This window comes from Branchiostoma belcheri, unplaced genomic scaffold (assembly GCF_001625305.1).
Source record: "Branchiostoma belcheri isolate BF01 breed outbred unplaced genomic scaffold, Haploidv18h27 scaffold159, whole genome shotgun sequence".
NCBI lineage: Eukaryota > Metazoa > Chordata > Leptocardii > Amphioxiformes > Branchiostomatidae > Branchiostoma > Branchiostoma belcheri.
Genome location: NW_017803035.1, coordinates 432,513 through 456,470, shown reverse-complemented (window position 1 = coordinate 456,470; position 23,958 = coordinate 432,513). Strand labels below are relative to the sequence as shown.

The 23,958-nt window shown below is 38.4% G+C and overlaps 1 protein-coding gene across 50 annotated transcripts in view; it reads left to right on the top strand.

The window, feature by feature from the left end:
* The window catches only part of LOC109465835 (nesprin-1-like), an 87,882-nt gene that overhangs the window by 9,211 nt on the left and 54,713 nt on the right, over nt 1-23,958 (top strand). For 49 of the 50 annotated variants that reach the window (XM_019763281.1, XM_019763329.1, XM_019763328.1 and 46 more), the window contains exons 2-8: nt 9,653-9,780; nt 12,535-12,630; nt 14,689-14,772; nt 18,817-18,912; nt 19,391-19,524; nt 20,045-20,194; nt 22,100-22,293. In XM_019763281.1, coding sequence (XP_019618840.1) covers nt 9,653-9,780; nt 12,535-12,630; nt 14,689-14,772; nt 18,817-18,912; nt 19,391-19,524; nt 20,045-20,194; nt 22,100-22,293 — 882 coding nt within the window. Of the gene's footprint in view, nt 1-2,391; nt 2,707-9,652; nt 9,781-12,534; nt 12,631-14,688; nt 14,773-18,816; nt 18,913-19,390; nt 19,525-20,044; nt 20,195-22,099; nt 22,294-23,958 lie in introns of those variants that run through there. The other variant, XM_019763279.1, reaches the window with a different exon arrangement.

The window sequence follows — 23,958 nt, the reverse complement described above, 5'->3', positions numbered from 1 at the left end:
CTTTTAATGATACTGTAATTGCATTGAAAGATGGAATAGCTGTAACAACTAGGATGAAAAGGACTGTTTTCAACTGTTCAGGGCAAAATATGAGCATTTTGCAGTTGATTCTGAATTTTTATTTTTATTTGCAAATCAGAAAAAAATGAAGTGGGCGAATCCGTTAACCAAGAAATTAAATTGGTGTGGCCTAAGAGACACAAAGTCAACATACAAGCCTGGTGTATAATTCAAACTATGAATTTTCAACTTTAATCAAACCAATTGTCTACATTGATAAATGGGAAAACTGTAACGTTAATAGCTGGGATGACAAGGACTTTTTTCAACTGTTTGTGCCAAAATATGAGCATTTTGGGGCTGATTTAAAACCTGTAACGCTAAATGCACGTTATTTTTCTAAATCAGAAAAAAAAAAGTGGAATCCAAGACCCAAGAAATTAGATTGGTGTGACCTGGAGGATAGAGTGATAAATACGACCTCTCAGGTCTAAAGTACTACATCGTAATAGTATTCTATAGAGTATGCATAAGGTGACTTGAAGTTTATGCTGGTTGTTTTGTCTTGTTTATCCGGCATCAATATTGTGTCAGGAAATGATGTGCAAGATTTGCTTTCTTTGAATTTTGATGGTTTTACTAATTCTTCTCAACTACTAACTACTAAGAAACTACTAGTAAAAACTACTGGGTTTGACTTCTTTTTTGAAGACAGAGGAAGACAAAGGATCCCACTTTTTCTGTCATTTGTGGGTTTTCGGATGTTAAGAGGAGTTTTCTTTTCCTTTGTATATGTGTGAAAGTTTGGGTATTTGGAGGCTACGTCAAAGAGTTCATTTCGTTCATTGCTATACAGGGTACTGTTTTTATACCAAATGTTTCTTCTGTTCATGCAATTAGCCCTAGGGCATGAATTTGCAATAAAACTTGAACTTGATAATATACTGTCCATCTGACAGTGTTCAGTACACTTAGGCCACACTGACTTGATTTTATGGATGACATTCTTTGCACAAACTAAAACTGATGTGGACAAACATGAAAATGAAAAGATGGTCAAAAGTAAAATTAATCTTTTGGGTGACTGAATTTTGGGCTTATGTTTCTGTTCGTTGGGACAGAGTAGGCTGACAACACATGGGTGGGGGAAGATTGACAGGCAGAATGACAGGAGTTCTTGTCAGGGATCCAACAGGAATCACACTGGCCAAATGTACAGGGATTCAGAAATCTCTGATTTCATGTTATATATAACTCTTAACAATACCGATAGTCACTAAATGAATAAATTCAAACAATGATCAAAGACAGGCTTTTAATGACTAAATTATCCTTGACTTAAGTTTTCCTTCCCTTTAGTCATGCTAAATGCATCAAATTGCAGGATATGTGGTTGGACTTTTGTATTGACAACTCTTCATATCACATTATTATCAGTCTGCCCTTTATGCATATTTCAGTGTCTGTCTGACGCCATAATTGTGGGTGCGGGTTCAATGCACTTGTCGGACTGGCTAGCTACTGACATAAAACACTGAGACTACAGTTACCACAACTGTTACAGTGTGCTTGTTTTTTTTTTTGTTGCCTTTCACCTGATGGCCTACTTTTTACAGTACAGGGTCTGCAGGCAGAGTTTTCTTTGGAGTTCTATTTTATAGACCTGAAAGTGTATTTTAAGTCAAGGGATCTTGGTCCCTCCTGGGTGTTCTCTAGTACCCGATTTGTTCTTGTGATCTAAGTGCATTGTAGTCCCACCTCACCTTTGCTTTTCCGCTCAGGTGTGGTTTCTGCCTGAGTGACTTACAACAATCCCAGGAGTGGTTAGTATGCACGGCCAGCCCCAAATCCTGAATTAAAAAGGTCACAACCCTTTTACTTCCACCCTCCAGACTGCGTATACATGCCTGAGAGGGGTAAGGCAACAACTCTGTACCCGTTTGGGGGACACACCCACTTTTTGAATATTCAAAAAAAATTGCAACGCCCCCCTTGTCTTAGCTTCCACCCCAACAGACCAAACAATGCTGATCATCCTCAGGTAACTGGAACTGGTGTTATTCTTTTTGTCCCAGGCACAGATGTCACCTGTGTTGACACTGTTTGCGATTGTGCACCCACGCCGATCGCACGGAGATAATGCCCATTTGTCTGCAGGAATGCCACATCTCTTTAATGGACATGGACTAAGATCTGTTGTATGCTTGCACTTTTTTTGTCAAATCAGCATTTTCCTGGCATTAATACACTCTGAACACCGACTAGTGCCTACAGACACAAAACAAATACGCATGAAGTTACTGCCGTCCTTGCGCTTTCTAGCCATGCGAGGCAAAGAGGTTGCCATGCTCCAGTGAATCCTATGCATTTGCATCTCATTAATATGCATGATGACACCAGGGATGGCATTTGTATGCGTTACCTAGCTCAGCCAATTGTTGCGTGGCCTGCGCTTCGTTCCTATTAAGGGAAGGGGGTAATTACTCGAGCCAGCCCGGTCGGGTTCAGACTACAGCTTGTCTGAAAGTTCTAGTATCCATGAGTCAGTGGTGAGGTCGAGTGGGAAGCTTTGCTGAAGTTCTCTTGTCACCTGGATCTGCCCCCACACCTGCTTCACAATGTCCAGCAGTAAAAAGAAGAGGAGCAGCAGCTTGACCAGCCTGACTAGAACGCTGTCAGGCCGCAGGAAGAAGGGCACCAGCCGAGGTAAAGTACTGTTCCCCCATTTTAGCCTGAAGGAAGACGCTACGGGTCATTTTTCACCCACTACAGTCATGCCTGATTAGCTTATTACAAAATCACAATGCAGAGACCCTGGCATTTTCCCATCTTGCTGTAAGATTTGGGCGTCTGCAGCACCACACTAACTATGTCTGTTTGCGTTTCCTTTTCATTTGGACAAATTTTCTGTGAATAGGAGATCTCGGGCACGACGTCATGCTTTGTCGGGAACTACGGCACACTGTTTGTTTAGATCCTCTAGTAGAGGAAGTGAATGGCAAAGTCAAACTTAAAGTCAAACTGTGTTTTAAATCTCTGAGACAGGATAGTCGGAATGCTAGTTGCAGACAGTGACTCACACCCAATGCTTCAGTTTGAAGCACATAATTTCATGGATGATTGCTAATTTCTGAATCCCCTCAAACATACCACTCCAACAGGAAAACAGTTAAGGTCAAGCCCCCCACTTTCCTGTAATGTCTGATTCAAAGAAACTCTTTCCACAAGCAAGTTTAAATACCTTGTACAGATTGTTTTACAGTGTAAGTGCAGGGTTGAAAATTGTCTTTACCCCTCCCCCTCCCAGCATCGTTTTGCAAAAACACAAACAAGAACAGGTTCCACCCACCAGACAGGTATTCAGTGTTGTCTGGCTATTTACCATGATTTTTTTTTTCATTTGTATGCATATCAGTGTTTCTTGATAAGCTATTTCAATGCAGATGAGCCTTTGAGTGCTGGTGTGTCTTGGAAAAGAAACAATCATTATGAAAGGTGTAGACAACATTTTGTTAATCCCATCATGGTCAGGTTTCCACAAGAAGCAAGGTCGGGTTTCATGTGAAAGAGTTTGTTTACAATCCTGCCACATCGTAACAATCAGAAGGTAATAATAATGTACCAACACAAGAAGAACAGATCGTCAAATAATTTTGACCTGGGCTATCGTTCTTCAGTAATGAAAGTCCCTCCCCTTCAGCCATGTTTGTGGTGTGAGGTTTGAAAGCGTCTTTTAAACAAATTTCGGTTACATTCTGCCTGGGGCAAGACTCGCTAATTTCAAAATGACCCTCACAAGAGTCGTCTGCAGTGTCTCTTCTGTTCCTTCTCCTTTCTGAGCCTGAGGATTGAGGAATATCAATTTATAATTTCCTGCACATTTGACATTTCAAATTGTCTATTCTAATCCCCGGCATTTTAGATCTTGTAATGCATGAAGTAAGGTGAGTACTACGGTAACTCAGCCGTAAACAAACGTTGGGAGATCAGGTCCCGGATTGGGGAGGGGCCAACAGTCGTTCACGAAGCAAGGAAAACAGGCTTAAACCAGCTTCCTGAATCGTATGGGCAAACACATGACATTGTAATTCTCACACATTGTGAGTGTGGAAATGTTTTGTTGTAAAGTGTGAACTACCTTAAACTTGAAAACAATGTATGGAATAACCTCACACGATTTCTTGATGTTTAAAAAGCTACCTAAAAACAGTAACCACACATATCCTCCCCTTGAAAGGTCCCCAGCTGTTGTTTTACACCACCACACCCTCTCAAAATGTCTGTTGTGTGCGTGCAGTCTAAATTATTCATTACCCAGTCAGACTCACACAATACGTAACGAGACAGTCCGGTCATCTCTGAAATATGTGACGTCCCTATTTTGGTGATCTATGGTACAAATTATGGTTGCAAAATTCGTGTAACACAAGAAACCTGTGCAATGGGGGTGGTGTCATGTTTAATTCCAGGCATTTGAACTAGTAAGGATGACCACATAATGTAACGTTACATGTAAATTATTTGGCAAGGCCTTCTTCAGTTCAAGGACCATTGTATTATGATAAGATATACTAGTCATGTATAACAGTAAAAAGGAACACACTTATTTTGACCATTTCCTGAAAGGATTATGTATGCAGGTACAGTGTTTACAACAAAACACCCCATTTTTAATGCTACTTTGGTTTGGAATTCAAGGAATTTGACGCCAGTCTTTAATAATTACCTTCAGAAAGGCTCACTTTCACCCATGCATATTCTTGTTTTGATCATTTTCAAGGACATCATTTAACTTAAAAGATAAATCAAGAAATCTTTCCCTAGTTTTTGGACAATACCATTGTTCAACACAATTTAAATCAAAAACCACCTGCCAAGGCTGAAATGTTGTCTGTTAAAGGGAAACAAAAGATGTAGACTGCCCAGTGTGATTGTGTTACCTGTACCGCCCTTGTTCTCCTGGGAATGGATACAATCTTGTCACCTGTCCATTGTGTCTGCTGCCATAAAACTATAGAAAACTAAGGCTGGTACTAGTAGCCTCAGCATTGAGAAAATTAAGTTTAACTTACTATTATAAATAATAGTGATCTCGTGGAAAAAAATTGAAAATCAGCATCAAGGTCATGTAATAAGTAAGACTACAGAGCATACAAATTCTTCATTTGTCACGAAAGTTTGTCTCAATGACTTTGAATTTATTTGTATCCACTTGACATTTCTGTTAACTACAACTCTTCCTGTGGTCCTTAATATGTGATACAAAAATGCTGTGAGCTTTTTATTTCTGGTATGTCTGAGTGTGTTCTTGTGACTTTTTCTTTAAGAATTTTTGTTTTGGTTTAACTTCGTTTCTATGATCTGAAATAGTCCCATTTTGTACTTAGGCCATTTGCTTTCTCATTTTTTCGAATTTGCCAGACTTTTTATTTATTTTTTATTTGCAAAGAAAACAACAACAAGAAAACATCAACAGATCAGATAGGTGTGGCCTTAAATAAGTTAGAAATCATTTTAAAAGAAGAAGTGTGATGAAAGAGGGTGCAGGCTTGATTATACAGGCTAAGAGGACCTTTTGACACCTGTTTGCAGACAGAAACAGCTCACCCAACCCTGTCCTGTAATTGGTTCCTCCTCTGCAACATAATTACTACAATTAACTACTGTTTCAACAAGTTATCTGTTCAATCCTTACCAGATCATGGTGTAGACAACATTTCACTATTCATTATACAACTGTGGTACAGAGGTTTTGGCCCAAATATATTCATGGGTATTTTTTAGCCTTGAATGATCCATGAAAATAAACTTTCTTATTAAGACTTTTGTATAAACTGTATATAGTGTATATGGTAGAATTTGTACATAGAAAAATAGAAATTCTATCCTAAAACGCCTGGCTAATCCCATAAATTCAACAATTTGTACGAGTCCCTGCTAACTTAAAGCCTAATTCTGTAACTTCATTTATTTTCACAGGGGACTTAAGTGTATAGTGGAAGGAGGTTTTCACATTGGTTTTAGTTTGTGGTTTTAACAATTCTGCAGTGCAGCAGTAATACATGTAACGTTAGATTGGACGTCTCTGGTGTCATAAATTCATGCAGAGGTGACTGTGAAAACTGTGAAAAGAAAAACACAGTAAACATCTCAAGATTTACGGTATACTGACACTAGCTTAGGCCATGGTGAATGAAAGTAGAACAAGAGTTCGATGACCCCATAGCTTTGCCAAACAATGTTATTAGTAACTATGGAAATAACCTAATTTGCATACTAGTAATGCATAACTTAAATGCTCACTTCTATGTAATTTGCATATTTCACAAGTATACAATACTAATCATTTACCAAAATCTAATCTTTTCTTTGATACAACAGTGACAAATTTCATCTGACAATCCATCCACTGAGCATCTTGACTTAATATATTGGTGCAAAACGACAAAGAAATAAAATACTGCTACAAAGTTAACATAATCATGAACAAATTACCTTCTTGCAATGGGGACAGTATTATGGCAACTAGTGTATAAAAACCCTTCGGAAAATATTCTTTTGGTGTTGCCAGTTCTTGACATTCATTACAGAGGGCCTGCAGGGGGGGGGGTCCTGACAACGCTCTACGCTGAATTCGGAAACCCTCGATTACGCTTGCATATTAAAAGGTTGAATTAAAACGACGAATACGCTCTACGCAAAAGGGCTTGCGGGCCCCCATAACAGAGGGAGGAGTTCATAATAGAACTGTATCATGAATAAGTGACTAAGGACCTGGTGTGGTATTTCATTGTCAATGTCACAAAAGGCTGCTCTGAGTAATAATGGATTAACATGTCTGCCCCATGGTGAGCCTCTTGTCGGAAACAAGGCTCGACTGAAGCTTAAGTAATACACCGGGTAACTCATGCTGTGGGTATAAACTCACTGACAGACAGTAGGAGGATGCTACTTTGATGGTGTGTCATAATTTTGGACCTTTTACATAATGGTAAAATTTAATGTTTATATATGAAAAATATGTAATGTTACATCAAGGCTTCAATTTCTTTTGATGTTGATTTTATGGAAATTGCAAGAATGCAATACACGCGGAACAGAGGCAGCTGTTGCTGGTGTTGTGTCCCGCACATAGAAACGAATACTGGACAGACAATACTCATTTTCACTTGAGTCTAGTGAGGAAAGTCATTTTCTTTCGTAGGTACTTTCTAGATGACCATACAAACAGACATCAAATAAAATGTACCACCCATGCTTACAAAAAGCGAGATTAAAAACTGAATTTAGATCTCGTCACTGCATGTATTGTGTGAATGAAAACCCTCCCTGAGGTTCTGAGGATTTGACATTCTTTGTAGACATTCTTAGGGTGGAGTTCGGGATAGATCTGGATTGACAAAGACGTAAGAATGTCATTGTCATTGTCATGTCCACAAAAGGCTTTATGGAGTAATGACAGAGGATTACTCTGTAATAAGGCCACACCAATTTAATTTCTTGGTTAACAGATTTTTCTAGAAAAATAATGTAGCGGGCGGGCGGAAAAAAAAAATAAAATAAAAACAGGCCTAGGCATCTTATTATGGCCCAAAATGGTACGATAGGAGCCATGAAGTCAACACACCAGGCTGGTTCAAAATTTAAACAATGAATTTTGAACTTTTAATGATACCATTGCATTGAAAGATGGAATAACTGTAACAACTAGGATGAAAAGGCCTGTTTTCAACTGTTCAGGGCAAAATATGAGCATTTTGCAGTTGATTCTGAATTTTTATTTTTACTTGCAAATCAGAAAAAAATGAAGCGGGCGAATCCGTTAACCAAGAAATTAAATTGGTGTGGCCTAAGGAGTAATTCATAAGAAACCGTGAGGAAAAGGATCTTCGGATTGTTGTGCAAACGACTAGCTTCTACTGGGGGAAGAAATGAACAAATATAAACACTTATATGAGATAGAAATATAGAACAACACAGGTGTTAAGTTTTTAAAGACGTTTTGTTATGAAGGAAAAAATGCACTACTAGTATATGTAACAAAAGTTACTGGTAATGCAATATATACGTAGGAGTGGACAAACTTTAGTTACTGGTTCTCTAAATTGTAAGTTTTTTTACTTAGAAATCTGTCAGTGGTGGTTTTAATTTTGCAGTTTTACTGTTGTCCTCTCAAAGCAAAATCATGACAATACAAACATTTAATATTGTGTATCTCTATAAGGTTGTACTAAAAGAATTGTTTCATTGTGCATCATATTCCAAGTCTAAATCAAAGTTTGCAAAAATCCTGAATTTTTGTTGCTCAGCCGTCACCTTCTAATGACAAGCGGTCCTTTCTTGTTGTGGCCACTTCTTGTTTTTGTTTTTTATTCATTAAAACATAGTGAGAACAAGCCTCTAATTGAGTCTAAAGAATTTTAGGCCCACCTTGAAAAAAAACACTGGGCGTTGCCATTAAACTGTACCCCTTGCCGTGCAGGTTTGGCGGGATACTGTATGCTTCAGTCTAGACTGTGGTTAAAAACCGGTACTTTTGCCAACCGTCATGCTTGGTTAACCGCCACGGCGTCTATTTACTACGGTGACAAAATAGGAAAATGTACACGCCCACCTGTCTGTCACCAGTCGGCTTCAGGCTGGTGAATCTTCTTTCTCTGTAAACAAGACTTTCACAGTTGATGTCATCATTTTACAACCATTGCAAGTCTGAGATTATGACGACTTATTGGTTCTAAGTGTTAATTTCATTGTGTAGGCCACAGTTAGTTAATTTTATGGATGATATTCTTTGTAAACTCCATGTGGGACAGTGCAAAAAAGCAAAAAATTTGGAAAAAAATGAACAAGATGCCAGAATTTTCAAAATACGATAAATCGGTTGGGGAGTGAGTGCAACAAGAATTGAAGTGACAAAACATATCACAGTCAACAATATACAGTAGAGGGGATTCATTCCTCAAGCTACCGACATCTTGCACACGCAGTCGTCCCACAGTAAGACACCTGGAGCCACATAGTTCCCATTTAGAACTTTTATTCAGCCTGTCACAAAACATATCACAGTCAACAATTAGTTTTTTTTACCCCTGCCTGTATTTCAGAAGTGAAGAAAGAGGCACTAGACTTAGTGTAGAATGTCAACACTCAAAGGCATCAAACAATTTTTTCTTTAAATCAGGTCAAATCTGCACAGATGTCGACATATTTGCTGTGGTCTTAGGAGCCAGTGCACCGGTGCAATAGCTCAATTGTTAGAGGGCTCGCTTTGTAACCAGGAGGTCATGAGTTCAAACCCTGGCCGGGTCATACCAAATACTTTAAAAATGGTACACACTTCTTTCTCTGCTTGAGCACTCAGCACATATGAGAAAGAGTGTGCGAAGGTCAAACACACAGCACTACAGGTGAGCAGACCAGCCCCCTGCTGTAGTGCATTGCACAATTGTGTGTCGCCCAAGGGCTACGAAACGGAGATGGGCACCACCCTACGCTCGGGCAAGAGCACGGGAGACCTTCTTCTTCTTCTTCTAGGAGCCAGTGCCTTATATCACTTTTTGCTAACATATTTTTGCAAGCAATTTGTCCTTATTGTTTGAGAATTGCAAATGCCGTAGCAGAAGTTCAACACCATTTTTCCGTCTGCATGTAGGCACCTCTGTGGAGAGAATGGACGTGTCCGGAGTCGCGCGTGACCTGCTGATGACCGTCGACCTGAAAGATGACCAGATGGTGCAGACAAAGTGTTTCACCAACTGGGCTAACTCATATCTGGCCAAGGTAAAAATTGTGTTACACACATATTTATGTTTACCGAAGGAAAACATTTTGTTTTTACTCAGTTTCTTCCTCCTCCTCTTCTGTTCCAAACACTAACCTCTGACCTGGCCAATGACATGATTTGTTGATGTCTGTCACCATGGTGTCTGGTGTTGGGTTACATAATGTTGCAATTTCATGGTCTGCTCCACTCCTGTCACCATATACATGTACGAGTATGTGAATGTGTTTGAGTAAGAATTAACAGGGCAGACCATGTCCGAAGGTAAACATAATGCATTTGCTTTGCAAATGTTACTTCAATCTCTAGTTATTGAATGTATTAACAGAGGTGACAATAAGGTATTGTTGTTACAAAGTTCTAGGTTTAAATCTCTAGCAGGTCCCAATGTTGTGCCCTTGGGGAAAGCACTTCGGAACCTATTTCTTCACTCAACCCAGAGGAAAGTGAGTACCTTTGGTTAGAGATGTCCTGCCAGATGGGATGTAAAACTGGAGGTCTTCAACCACATCTCTAGCTCATTTAAGATCCCACCACACTTATCAAAAAGAGTAGGCCTGGGGTCCTTCCCAGTTGTGCATCAAATGACCATGTCTCATGCAGCTTCTACTTACTGTACAAAACTGGTATGCTACATGTGTGCACTGAAGGCAGTTTCTGAGTGATGTAAATCAAATTAAGTCTAACATACTAGTTAAACTATTATGTTCTTTCTATAAATATTTTTTAGGAAATTTTCAGTTACTGACCATACTATCATGTCTCTTTCATTTCACTTGAATGTCTTAATAGTTACTGGTATGACGAGTCTGCATCCACAAAGATGTACCATTTTACGACCTTTTGAAAACCCTTGACAAAGCTAAGGATGAATGAATAAGAAATATTTTAAAATTCCAGAAATATTGACTTGAAGCACTCCTGCACCAGAAGCAAGTTGACTGTCAGTCACTTTGAACCCTTCGCGGCATGTACAGCTACCTCAGAGCAAATACATTATACATTGTCATTTGCACATGCCTGCATTCAATAATTATCATTTAACAATTCTGAAAAAGTTATCATGAAAAGTTTTTATATCAAGTCTTAGAGTGTAGAAGAGGATGAACAAATCTAAATGCAAAATGTCATGGTTGAAACCTGCCAGTAATCTTAAATGTACTGCATGTACAAAATGTATATGAACATCACAGTTATACATGACATGTACAAAACATTTAGAATGTGCACAAATGACCTTGCCCAGGGGGTGTCACCTTGGCTCAACTGTAACATTTAATGAGGCTCAGCTGCAGTTAAGTCAAGCCCCAGGGTGAATGTGCACAGTAGATACTGTTTTCCTAAGTTAAAGCCATTGCTTAAAAGTTTCTTTTAAATCATCCACCTGAAACATTTATTCTAGAATCATACAAAGATTGTATGACGTGTGTCAAGGCTCTAGCAGGACATTTGATGTCGCCATCTAAGCTATCTTGAATGTTACTCCTAAGTACTTTTCAGTACTCAGTGTAGTGATTGTAGTAAGAAAATATACATCTTCAATATTAGTATGTTTTCTGACATGATCCTCTACCTCAATGACTGCAATGAAAAGCAGTGAGCAGTCCAATTAAATTTTGAGTATTTCAGGAATAAAGGATCAAACAAATATTCAACATAGTATTACATGTGCATCACATTGTGGCATTGACAAAACATAAGAATGTACACAATCATACAATTGACCTTGCGCAGGGAATGTCACCTTGGCTCAACTGAGGCTCAGGCTACAGTAAATTCAAGCCTGTGTTTTTGAAAACAGCCAGACTGAGTGTTTAAAACTTTCTTTAAATCATCCACCTAAAACATTTCTTCTAAGTTCATTTGCAGAAGTTTCCAAAAGAAGTTGGTTTTGTCTCCACAATGAATTTGTAGGGAGCTCCCTATATGATAACCTGTATTGCAATATGTTGTTAATGTAGAATTTTATCAGGTTCCACTCCAGTCCAAAAATGGCTAAGAAGATGACAGAAGTCAAAACACAAAATGTTAATTATAGAAGCTGACCCCAGTGTGCTTAATCACTAAAATGCAAGCAGTATTGAGCCATTCAGGTGGAGTTCCAAACACAGAAAAAGTTTTTACCCTTTGCCCAATTCTATAGGACAACTACTACTCCTTTAATATATACTTAACAATGACTTGAAGTTGGTTTCAAGTGCACCATGAGAGAAACTAGTTTGCCAGGTCAAGCAGCCAGGGATTTCATGAAGCACCTTAAATTTCAGTACTTCCTGGAAGTCTGAAATCTGAGATTTTTCTGATGATTATAGAAGGCTACCTGTATGTGAAAGAATTTGTAAATATTGTAATGCAAAGGCTGTGGAAGACGAAATACACTTTATCTCAAATTGTTCCTTTCATATATATATATATATATAGCAACGCTCGAAATGAGTTAACCATTCAAACTTGAACTACAATTTATCCCAATTTTACTAAACTTACAAAGAAAAAACTATTCTTCTTTTAACTTCCCAAAACCCACTAATTTTAGAAAAGGTGGGACATTACGTCTTCCATAGTCTAAAAAAGAGAGGTCAAACCCCTTAGACAATAGTTTTAGACATAGCTATAGCTCTAGACAACTACCTTTTATTTAGATTTTAGTTATTTTATACTACGTTTCATTGTTCTTTTACTGCAATTAGCCCCCCGGGCACGAATTTGCAATAAACTTCATCTATAAAATTTTTGGTTTCCTGTTGTTGCAGCGCAACCCTCCGGTCACGATCTTCAACCTGTTTGAGGAGATGAAGGATGGGATCAACCTGCTGTATCTCCTGGAAGTGCTGTCTGGGGAGGAGCTGGTATGTACTGAGCCCAGCACTTTTTTTTATTTTTCCATATACAGAAGAATTGTTTTGGGTGCATGGCTGAGCTGTAGGTTTTTGTTTGTCTATCACTACCAAAAATATTTTTTCTTATTTTTCTTATGTTGAGAAATACTTTCTTACCAGGAGAATTTTCAAGAAAATTCAAGAAACATTCTTCAAAGTTTTTGTATGTTGATTCTTACACAAAGAATTTTATTCTTCTTTTTTCTTAAGAAAATAAAATATTTCTACTATCATGCTCACCAACAGTTATCTTAAGAATTTTTAGAAGTTTACAGTATTTTTTTCTGCTACAAGAAATCTTTTCTTGTGTACAGAATGGTTTTCTTGCTTCAAGAACAGTTAGCTCTTAGTTCAAGAAATATTTTCTTGTGGACAGAATTGTTTTTCTTGCTACAGCAAGAAAACTCAAGAAACACAATATACAATGTGTTTCTTGAATTTTCTCGCAACGGGGATCCTTAAATTTCTTGTTCCAAGAATAATTTTCTTGCTACAAGATACCATTTCTTTGTACAAGGAAAACAAGAAAAACAAGAAAAAAGCATTTTTGGTAGGGTAGACAGAGTAGGTTGACAGCATGTGTGTGGGGGAAGATTGAAAGGCACAATGACACACTGTCAAAATGTTACAAACACAGAAATTAGTCAGAGAGTGAACTTAAAGGTCTCTGTTGCATCACGTTTGAGTAACAGTTGACTCAGAGGTCATTAATTCTATTGTCAATAAACAATGCCATGTCAAGGTATTGTAGCTGTATAATATTATTAAGTTGAAAGCTTTCATCACCATGTCATCGATCATTTTGTCACACAGCTACAGTAACTGTAAATCCCTTGAGGACTGTGTGGCTGCATCATAAATAATTATCATCTTTATTACTAATCCTTTAAGGTTACACGCTAACAGTACAGGTCACGTTCGCTGTAGACTGTCGTAGAATTTTGATGCTGTAACATTTTTGAGCAGGCAGTGGAGGAATCAACCGCTTTAATTAGGCCACACCAATTTAATTTCTTGGTTAACGGATTTTTCTAGGAAAATAATGGAGCGGGCGGGCGAAAAAAAATAAAAATAAAAAGAGACCTAGGCATCCTATTATGGCCCAAAATGGTACGATAGGAGCCATGAAGTCAACACTCCAGGCTGGTTCAAAATTTAAACAATGAATCTTGAAATTTTACCATTGCATTGAAAGATGGAATAACTTTAACAACTAGGATGAAAAGGACTGTTTTCAACTGTTCAGAGCAAAATATGAGCATTTTGCAGTTGATTCTGAACTTTTATTTTTATTTGCAAATCAGAAAAAAATGAAGGGGGCAAATCCGTTAACCAAGAAATTAAATTGGTGTGGCCTTAGTTACTACTATTATGTAAGACAACCTTGTCCATAAGAAGATAACTGAATTTTGCAGGACACTTGATTTTTTTATTTCAACTAACATTAGGTGTACATTATGCTACTGTCTCATAGGTGCCAGACAAAGAGACAGGGACTGGTGTGAAGGTAATTTGCACAAACTTGCTGTTACACAGCAAGGAAGCTAAAAATTTTAAGCAAAAATCTCATTTTTTCCTTCAGACCCATTACTAGAAGAATTGCTTTGTTGTCTTTGGAGTTATGACATCTACCCAAACATTATCAAATCCAACATATTAAGGCTGTACCTGCATGTGTACAGGACAAACTTTACCTGCTGAAGGAAAAAATGGGGAGGGGGGTGCAAGTTGCAGTTGTGGAAGTTATGCATGGACCAAAGTTGCTACTTGACTGGGTGGCTAGAAAAAAGGTTAAACTTTTAGAAAGCATTTAATGCTGCTTCTGAAAAATCATATTCTTTTCTAAATAAATACAGTTCTATGACATGCTGGTTTAAAGTTTGAATTTTTTGCATTTTAAAAGTATTTAGGCCACCATTTGCACTTTTCCCCATGCTATATTTCTGCACTGGCAATCTGTATACTTCTACAATATGATAGTCCATGACCTAACGCTTGTGTACTGTTGTTGTTGTTTTTTTGCTACAGGCCGTCAGAAAGGGTCGTGACATGACACTGTCTGACAAGGTCACCAACGCCAAGGCATCGCTGGCTTACCTGGAGGACAATGGGGTAAGTCTGTGTGATAAACTGCTCGTCCTTCTCTGACCTTGGCATGGGGTGACACCCTCGCATGTTTGTGTTTTTTTAAAGGCATCCATTTGGCAATGCGATTTCAGAGCAGCAAAACTGGAAATATTATGAATTAGGCAATATTTATGATACTGACACATAGTGCTTCATATTAGCACATTTCAATCAGTATTTCATACTTTGCGTATGTAAAACTGCAGAAACAAGCCCCCCGCAAGATGAGTCCTCTATTTTCTTGGTGGTACCCTAAAAATCAGCTCAGGGCCCTTCCAGAAACCATTGTCCATCAGAATTTTGGGTATTTGTGCTCCATGAGGGTTAATATACATTGGGATAGTCTGGTTTCAACTCAGTATGTAGATAAGTGACTAGAATATAGACTTTGGAAAATCGGGCTTCCAAGCCCAAAAAACTCACTGGATGCCTTTAATGAGATTGGCGCTGTATATGAAATTTATATCTTGTTTTATTTACTGATTTGCTAAAATGACAGAACAGTTTGTATAAAAGACAGTCACAGTGACTGTAGAAAACTACAGTGATGGCACACTCACTCACTGTCACTCAATCCTCTTCTGAACCTAGTGGTTCTTGAGGTGACAGGAAGGATTTCCATCTGGCCCTATCTGCAGCTGTGTCCGGGGCTGTGTCCAGAGTCAGTCCCCTCTCTTTTAGGTCCCTCTGCATTGTTCTCCTCCACGTCTCTTTTGGACGCCCTCTATTTCTCTTTCCTGTTGGTTGCCATGTTAGGGCAACTCTTGTTATCGACAAGATGGTTGATTCAACCGTGATCGCACAGCTCCAGGCTAAAAGCCATGTATACAGTAGCAATGTTTTGAACTGGGGATAAATACTTAAATCTGGCCTTGGTTTGGGTCTAAAGTTGTCTGAACAAGCTTTTTGCATTCCTATATACATGTAGAATGGGGGAGGGGGTTCATTGGGGTCTCCTTCAGTTTTTTAGTAAGGCTGTACACTTGTGCTTGTCAGATCTGTGGTTGAAAACAATTCTGTTGTACAGTAAATGTCACACAAATTGTCATGTATTCATAATGTCATGAATTTGCAGTGGAGAGGTTACCATGAAAATAGAAACACTGAAAGTCACAATTTAGAATACAATTAAAGCAATGGTAGACAATAGTAAGAATAGTTGGAAGGTTTCCTCGTAACTGTCTCTCTAAGTTACAACTGTTTGGGACTCACATACGATGCACACATCCAAAAGTAAAACATTGTTTGAACTTCAAATTTCTCCAAAGAGTTTGTGTGATATACACACACGCATATTTGTATCTCTCCAACTAAGCATATCTCCTGATGTTTTTTCTTTACTGTATTAGATTATTATTGATGTATCTTGTAAGAAATAATGATTTCCATTTTAACCACATATCTTTCATTTCAGCAGAAATCCAATGTTCACTTTTCATATTATAATGATTCATTAGGCCACACCAATTTAATTTCATGGTTAACGGATTTGCCCGCTTCATTTTTTTCTGATTTGCAAATAAAAATAAAAATTCAGAATCAACTGCAAAATGCTCATATTTTGCCCTGAACAACTGCCCTGAAAACAGTCCTTTTCATCCAAGTTGTTACAGTTATCCATCTTTCAATGCAATGGTATCATTAAAAGTTCAAAATTCATTGTTTAAATTTTGAACCAGCCTGGTGTGTTGACTTCATGGCTCCTATCGTACCATTTTGGGCCATAATGGGATGCCTTAAGGCCTGTTTTTATTTTTTCGCCCACCCGCTCCACTATTTTTCTAGAAAAATCCGTTAACCAAGAAATCTAATTGGTGTGGCCTTAAATTCAGGTTTTATGCTTGGGACTGCAATTATATCTTAGTCCTGTGCAGTAGTCTGCTTCCAAACTCTCTGTGCAATCCACCTATATACAGACTGACTAGAATCTCTGACTCCATCCCTACTTCCTCCCTTGACACAGGACTTCCTGTCTAAATTCTCACCTGTAGGGTATTGACTGTAGGTAGGTCTTCCTCTATCTTTCTTTCTGTCTCTTGTCTGTCTGGTCTTCAAGCTGCTTTGCATCCTGATCACTCTGCCATGTTAGGCCATGATGATGTGGATGACATCCTCTGGAAACTGTAAGGTGATGCGAGCGTGTGAATAAGAAGAAAAAAAAAAGTTTGCAAAAAAGTTGCCTTCATGAAGAAATCTATGTGGTCATGAAGGGTGAACAAATAACTAAACAGAGTATGGTATGGAAACAATAGACACTTCTGAATCATTTTCATTTCTTCACTCTTTCTTCTCTATTCCTTTGGAATTTTGTTTTCAGTCTACGACATTAATATTGTTTCCAATATTTAAAAAAAACAGTCATTCTGCAGTGTGTTGCTTTGTGTGATTTACAGTATGGTTGAAACTTTTTCTGGAAAGAGATAAAAATTCATGCAGGCATGGATGTCATCCATATAATCAAGTCAACATGGCCTTATGTAAACACCTGGGTCTGTATTCTTCTGAAACAGGATGTAGACCAGACACTCAGACACCTGTCAGTCAAATAGATCTAAAGCTGAAGCCACATGATATGGAGCAAACCACAATCCCAACTACAGTTACATTGTAGTTATAGGCCACACCAATTTTATTCCTTGGTAGATTTAGAAAATATACTGTTAGTAATTGGAATATGAAAGAAGATGTCCAGGAGCCAATCGGAATTAAGTTGGCATGGAGTATGTTGGCTGGCTTCCAGTGGGAAAATACATGTAAATAGAGAAATTCACAAAACTCACAAGAATATTTCACAGAGGTATAAAATCTCTAATTTTACTTAAATTTATATGTCTTAAAATCAAGGCAATGAATTGATTGCCCAAAAAGCAGTTACTCAAGCAACTGGATATGATTTTGGAAATGGTCAGACGTTTCAGCTAGTATCCACTACATGTAGCTTTCGTCAGTGACTGAGAGACCAGAGGAGAAATGCAGGTTTATAAGCACAAACTATTGATTGATATGCGAATAAAGTGAGGACAATTTTTTGGAAGTCAAAAAGGGAACAAAAGTCAGACAAGTCAAGACAAGATAATGCAAATTAGTCAGAAAGCTCCTGTTATGCAGAACAGGAGCTTAAGTCTTGTCTGTCCTCGGGGCTGGGAGTGCCAAAATTTCAAGTGCTGGAAAGATCTACCCGTAGCCCCCCTTCCCTGTTGAGGGTGGGGTTGTACATTCTTTCATATATTGCCTTACAAAGGACAGTTCTACCAACAATGTCTATATACGGTAGATCTTGTTGACAAATCTGGTTGCTATCACCAGCTGTTAAAATTCAGAAAAGACTTGTACTACCAGAGGTTCATTGGAAGGCATTTCAGCACTATGGATTCTTGAGGGCAAATTAAGCTGTTTTTTATCCAGACTGCTTGTATGGCACTCTGGACTTCCAGAAAAACATATTTCCAACACAAGAGATCAGAGATTTCAAACCTCTGGGATGTATCTGTATATGAGTTTTTATAAATTTTGGCACAATCAAACAGCTGACATACTTTCAATGACCGGCGAGAGAAACCCTGCAGGCATTGAGCTTGTTGTGACTATACCTAAGTCTAAGTGGATATACCCCCAGTAACTGTGGGTGGACTCACTTTCTCCTAGCCTGTGGGGAGACCATTCAAACTGTCAACTTGACCTTAAGGTCAGTCTACAGTTACAACCCCCCTTCTGTCACTCTATCAATCAAATACTGTATGTTGTACAAACACATATATATAGGCAAACACACACACACAAACACACACACACACACACACAAACCAATACCTCCATATATCAAAGTCAAGGTCAAATGATCATCTTCTGTCTGTATCTGTATAGCCGGTATAGCCGCCCTTCGGCGTAACACACCAGCTTCTGTATCTGTATAGCCGGTATAACCGCCCTTAGGCGTAACACACCAGCTCTTGACTGTGCCTCTTGTGTTGTGTTTGTATCTTACTGGCTCTACCACAATCTATTTTTTCCTGCCATTTCTTCTGATAGGTCAAGATCCCAGCTGGGGTGACCCCTCAGGAAATCACCAATGGAACTCCCCCCAAGATTTTGGATCTCATGTGGGCTATCGTCTCTCATTACCAGGTATGTCAGACATCCATCCTTTTTTTTTGCCACAATATAATTGTAATCTGTAAAGATTTTCTATCAGTTATTCCAAAAACACATTCACCAATATTTGGTATGAACTGCATGACTTTTGAACTAGTCACCACTTTTTGACTGTATCTATTATCAAGTTGTACTCTGAGACTCATGACTTGTAAAGGAAAGCATCCTCTCAGCCTTATAGGAATCATAGTAATCTTGATTGAAAAAAAAAAAACTATCATGTTTCTTTTTAGCTGTGATGCATTTTAAAATGCCTGATTCAGGCATTCATAAAATCAAAAGTTGTACATTATACACAGATGAAGAAATTGAGTGGATAAATTTTTGTTACCACACTTTCTTTCATCAGTGACTGAGAACCTTATCCAGTTACTAGATACAGCTTGTACTATGCAATGTTCTACCTCGATGTCTAGCCTTCATTGATGCACTTTAAAATTTGTTTTCTTAGATTGAAGAGGTGGCCAAAATGTCCCGTAGGACAGTGAGTGGTCTGAATGCGTCCATGGCAGAAGACAGTATGTATGGTACCATGCCTCGGACCAGCTCACAGTCCACCACACCCACCAAGGGAGGCAAGTTTGGGTAAGGAACATCTTGAAGTTCAATAACTTTCTGGGAGGGGGGTACCTTCTGAAAATTGTACAATCATTGGGTAATAGCATTGTGTTTTAAAGTTTACACTTTTTTTTATCAAAGCTGATGATTGTAAAATTTCTACATTAATTTTGTGTTGTCTGCTGTGAAAAATTACCTTTTTTTTAACGGTGTCGCTCAATGCAAGGCCAATTATTTTTGGCCACTTCTAGGCATAGAGCTAGAGGTACTTAAGTGAGTATAATGTACAATGTAGTTATGTCAGGAGATGGCGGTGGACCTTTGTTTTGAAGCTTTGTGGATTGTAGTCGGACGGAAAGCATCTGTTTGGAAGAGAGTTTCATAATTTTGCAGTCCAGGGAAAGAAGCTGTTGTTGTAAAATGACTTCTCACTGTCATCTCTGATGTCATCTTTAAGTTGGCAGCGAAAACATTCTGGTGGGATATCTGGCACATTTAGTACAGTAACTATAGTATTGTGTTAAACGCCTGTTTGTAACTCCTGCAGGTTTAGCGGCAGTTCCTCCAGTCTGCCCTCACTGGGGAAGAGGAAGAAGGGTCGTGACCAGAGTCCTGGGCCTACCAGGAAGAAGTCAGGCAAGGAGACCAAGGAAGCTCAGAAGATCCTGCTCAAGTGGGCGCAGAACGCTGTGGATCGGTGAGAAATCTGGCCTTACAACTTGCCTGTATCCAGGATTTTGAATGGGGGGTTCTTCTGACTGCTTGAGGGACCAGCGAGCGCCGTTCCTAGGGGGTTCCAGGGGCATGCTCCCCATGAAATTAAAAAAAAATGAACCTTCTGAAATGGCATTTCCTGCATTTTTAGAGGATTTCAAAGAAAAAATCAGAGATAACTTTTTTAAATGACAAAGTAAGCCGTTTTTCTACGATTCCAACCCCGCTGGTGACACGAATCAGTCCATCTTTTAAAGAAAAATCTTGGACCTTTAGATAAAAAGTGGACCAAAAAGTGGACCTTTCAGCTGTGTGGGGGGGTTCATCCAAACCCCCCGAACTCCCCCTGACTAACTTGTGAAAGCTGACCATTGATGACGATATAGAAGACCTACATGTACATGTAAACTAAAGCCTGCTAGAGGAAAATTAATGTTGTGTTTCTTGTTTCAGAATGTTCTGAGTTTAGACATTTCAGCTATTCAGAGGGTTGGGAATTCAGATGCCAGATCAAATATTCTATAGCCTTACCAGCAGTCCATAAAAAAATTGGCTAGGGTCAGAAGATTTTGGCTAGGGTTGGGCAGGAAATTTAAATCACATTTTTCCTAGGCCTAAATATTTTTTTAAATTCTCTATGACATCCATGAGACCCACGGTGGTAAAATCTGGGCTGCAAAGTTCCCACATGTCATAGAATCCGAACTGTGTTCGATGGTGTTCGATCTGGGCAATTCGAATCGAACCCGCGTTCTATTTCGGGGTCACCTGCGGTCATTTACTATAAAGCGGCAAAACAAGCCTTTCTGCCTCCGTGCCGTGCAACAGATAAAAAACAACACTTTTCTATAGATACAAACAGTTTCCTGGACAATACATGTCCGCTATCATTTTTTTGTGGACATGTAACATGTAGCGAAGCTACTGTCGTATCCTTGGGTGACCTTGAATACTGTAATGATTCTTTACGCAAGTATGAATAACACAATGCACACTTTCTGGCGATATGACATGTCTCCAAAACTCGTTCAAACCTGGAAACATGGAGAGTCAAACATACCCCATTTACGGCTCAAAATGACCGTAACGGTTGTCCCGAAAATCGTGTTTTAGGGATTTTTGAAAAATGGCCTCAATTTTGAATTATGGGTAATTTAGTGAGAAAAATGTCAAAAAATGTCATTTTTTCACCAATATGTCGAACAAAAACTAAGACTTAAAATACAGAAATTAAAAAATCCCTAAAACACGATTTTTTATTCATATTCCTAGTCTGCGAAAAATATAAAAATCGGGGATCTGGGGTAATATACGTAGCCAGGTTTGAACGATGTTTGCCTAAAAACGTGACATGACTAGTGCTCAGAAACCCGAAAATAATCGTCTTTCTGAGCGAAATTTTAAAAAATCAGTGATTAAACATAAAAAGCTAACATTTAAAGGATGTTATGACGATAATTTCATTTTAATTTGACGAAATTTACCCCTAAATATTATTTGTTTATTTTCAAATATTTTACGGGTAGTCCAAAACAGGCCAAAATAGCGTCTTGTAACCCGATACCTTTTCGAACGCGCATAGCAATGGGAAAGAATGCCGTAGTGACAGACCGCCGTGACCCCACGGAAATAATCTGCAATGCCAGCAACAATAAGTTGATTGAGATTATAATTTTTGATTTTTTACTCAAACTCTGATGTTAGTCATCTGATAGATTACATGTATAAACCAAAAGGTGTCAGCCTAATAAATCAAATCAAATCAAATCTGTTAGTGTTCAGCACCAAGGACAGAGCTATGGAGATTGTACTGGGACAAATTAAAGCAACAGACGGCAGTCCAGCAGGGTTACTGTAATTTCTTAATGATATTTCTGTCAAATTTCAGACGTGTCGTTGATGTGAAGGACTTCAGTAAGAGCTGGCGGAACGGTAAGGCGTTCAGTTCCCTGGTGCACACCATCCAGCCAGACCTGGTGGACATGCCCCGCCTCTCCACCAAGAGTGCCTCCTCGCGCATGGAGCACGCCTTCACTGCAGCCGAGAGGTTCCTGGGAATCCCCAAACTCATCGACTCAGAAGGTGAGACTCATTTCTCAGTGCTGTAATTCACTTTATGTTCGAACGTTCACGGTAGCATAATTTCACTGTCTGAGAAAAGTGGACAAGTTCATGGAATTATATTTTTCATGGTGGCGACAGGTGCAGGAAAAAGAAAGTCCAGGAATTATTTGTTAACTGTAATAATAAGTTCATGATACAGAAGTGACAGTGAAAACAGTGAACATAACAGTACTGTGAAAAAATCAAGAATTACAGTATTGTTGACTGAAAAGTCAATTAAATTTTTTTTTTTTTCAAAATCATGTGATAATCAATGCAAGTGTGGATGTCATCCATAGAATTTACTTGCTGTAGCCTTATTCAGATTCAAACATTCTCACATAATACATGTAGGAATGCAGCCCATGGTCATGGGAAAAATATCAAGAACAATACAGGATATATTCTGTGATAAGGCCACACCAATTTAATTTCTTGGTTAACGGATTTTTGTAGAAAAATAATGGAGCGGGCGGGCGAAAATAAAAAATAAAAACAGGCCTAGGCATCCTATTATGGCCCAAAATGGTTACGATAGGAGACATGAAGTCAACACACCAGGCTGGTTCAAAATGTAAGCAATGAATTTTGAACTTTTAATGATACCACTGCATTGAAATATGGAATAACTGTAAAAACTAGGAAAGGACTGTTTTCAACTGTTCAGGGCAAAATATATGAGCATTTTGCAGTTGATTCTGAATTTTTATTTTTATTTGCAAATCAGAAAAAAATGAAGCGGGCGAATCCGTTAACCAAGAAATTTAATTGGTCTGGCCTAAGACTGATACCGTTGACAATGTACTGATACAGCATTACATGTACATGTACACACCTATGCTCCTATACTACAAAGAACATTTTAGTCTCACTCAGTGCACAGACAGTTACCCATCCAACCAGTTCCCTCCATAATGATGTCATCACAACTGTGGGTCTATTGTGTATGGTTTGACCTTCCTGACCCCACAGATGTGTCCTTGCTTGTCTCTAGTTTTGTTCAATTAACTCTTTGATTCTTCCATTCTGATGCTGTGAAAATCCATTCTAATTCTATGAAATCTAACAATTCTATTGTCAATATGATTTTCTGCTTCCTCACATTGCTAAACTGTCCTGAAACCGTTCACAAAGGCCAGGAATTTATGACCTTTGTACATGTACCTTTTGTGCAAAGGGGGGGGAGTATACATTTGACCTTGCAATTGTAGCAAGGGGCATGTATCTTTGATGCATTAATTCCATACTGTTACATCTGATAATTCTACCATACATTATGTTATGCTGAAATCTATAGATAAAGGTCAGTGAAAAAGAATGGTAACGTTTAATATATTAAAGTCAAAAGTGACAACAAAATTTAAAGTTAGTACTGACTTCTTCCTGGTGCATTGTCATGTTTATGTACACAACTATACTTACTCCCGGTACTCTCAAGTTCTAAAAGGATTCCGTACCTAATGTACTTCATTGAATTAGTATAAGGCCACGCCAATTTAATTTGTTGTTTCTCAGATTTGCCCTGTCCTTTTTTTCTGATTTGCAAAAAAAGAAAAAAAAATTTGGTCCTAAATCAACTGCAAAATGCTTAAAATGAAAGACATATTTTGGCCCCAAATTGAAGAAAGTCCTTTTCTTCCTAGT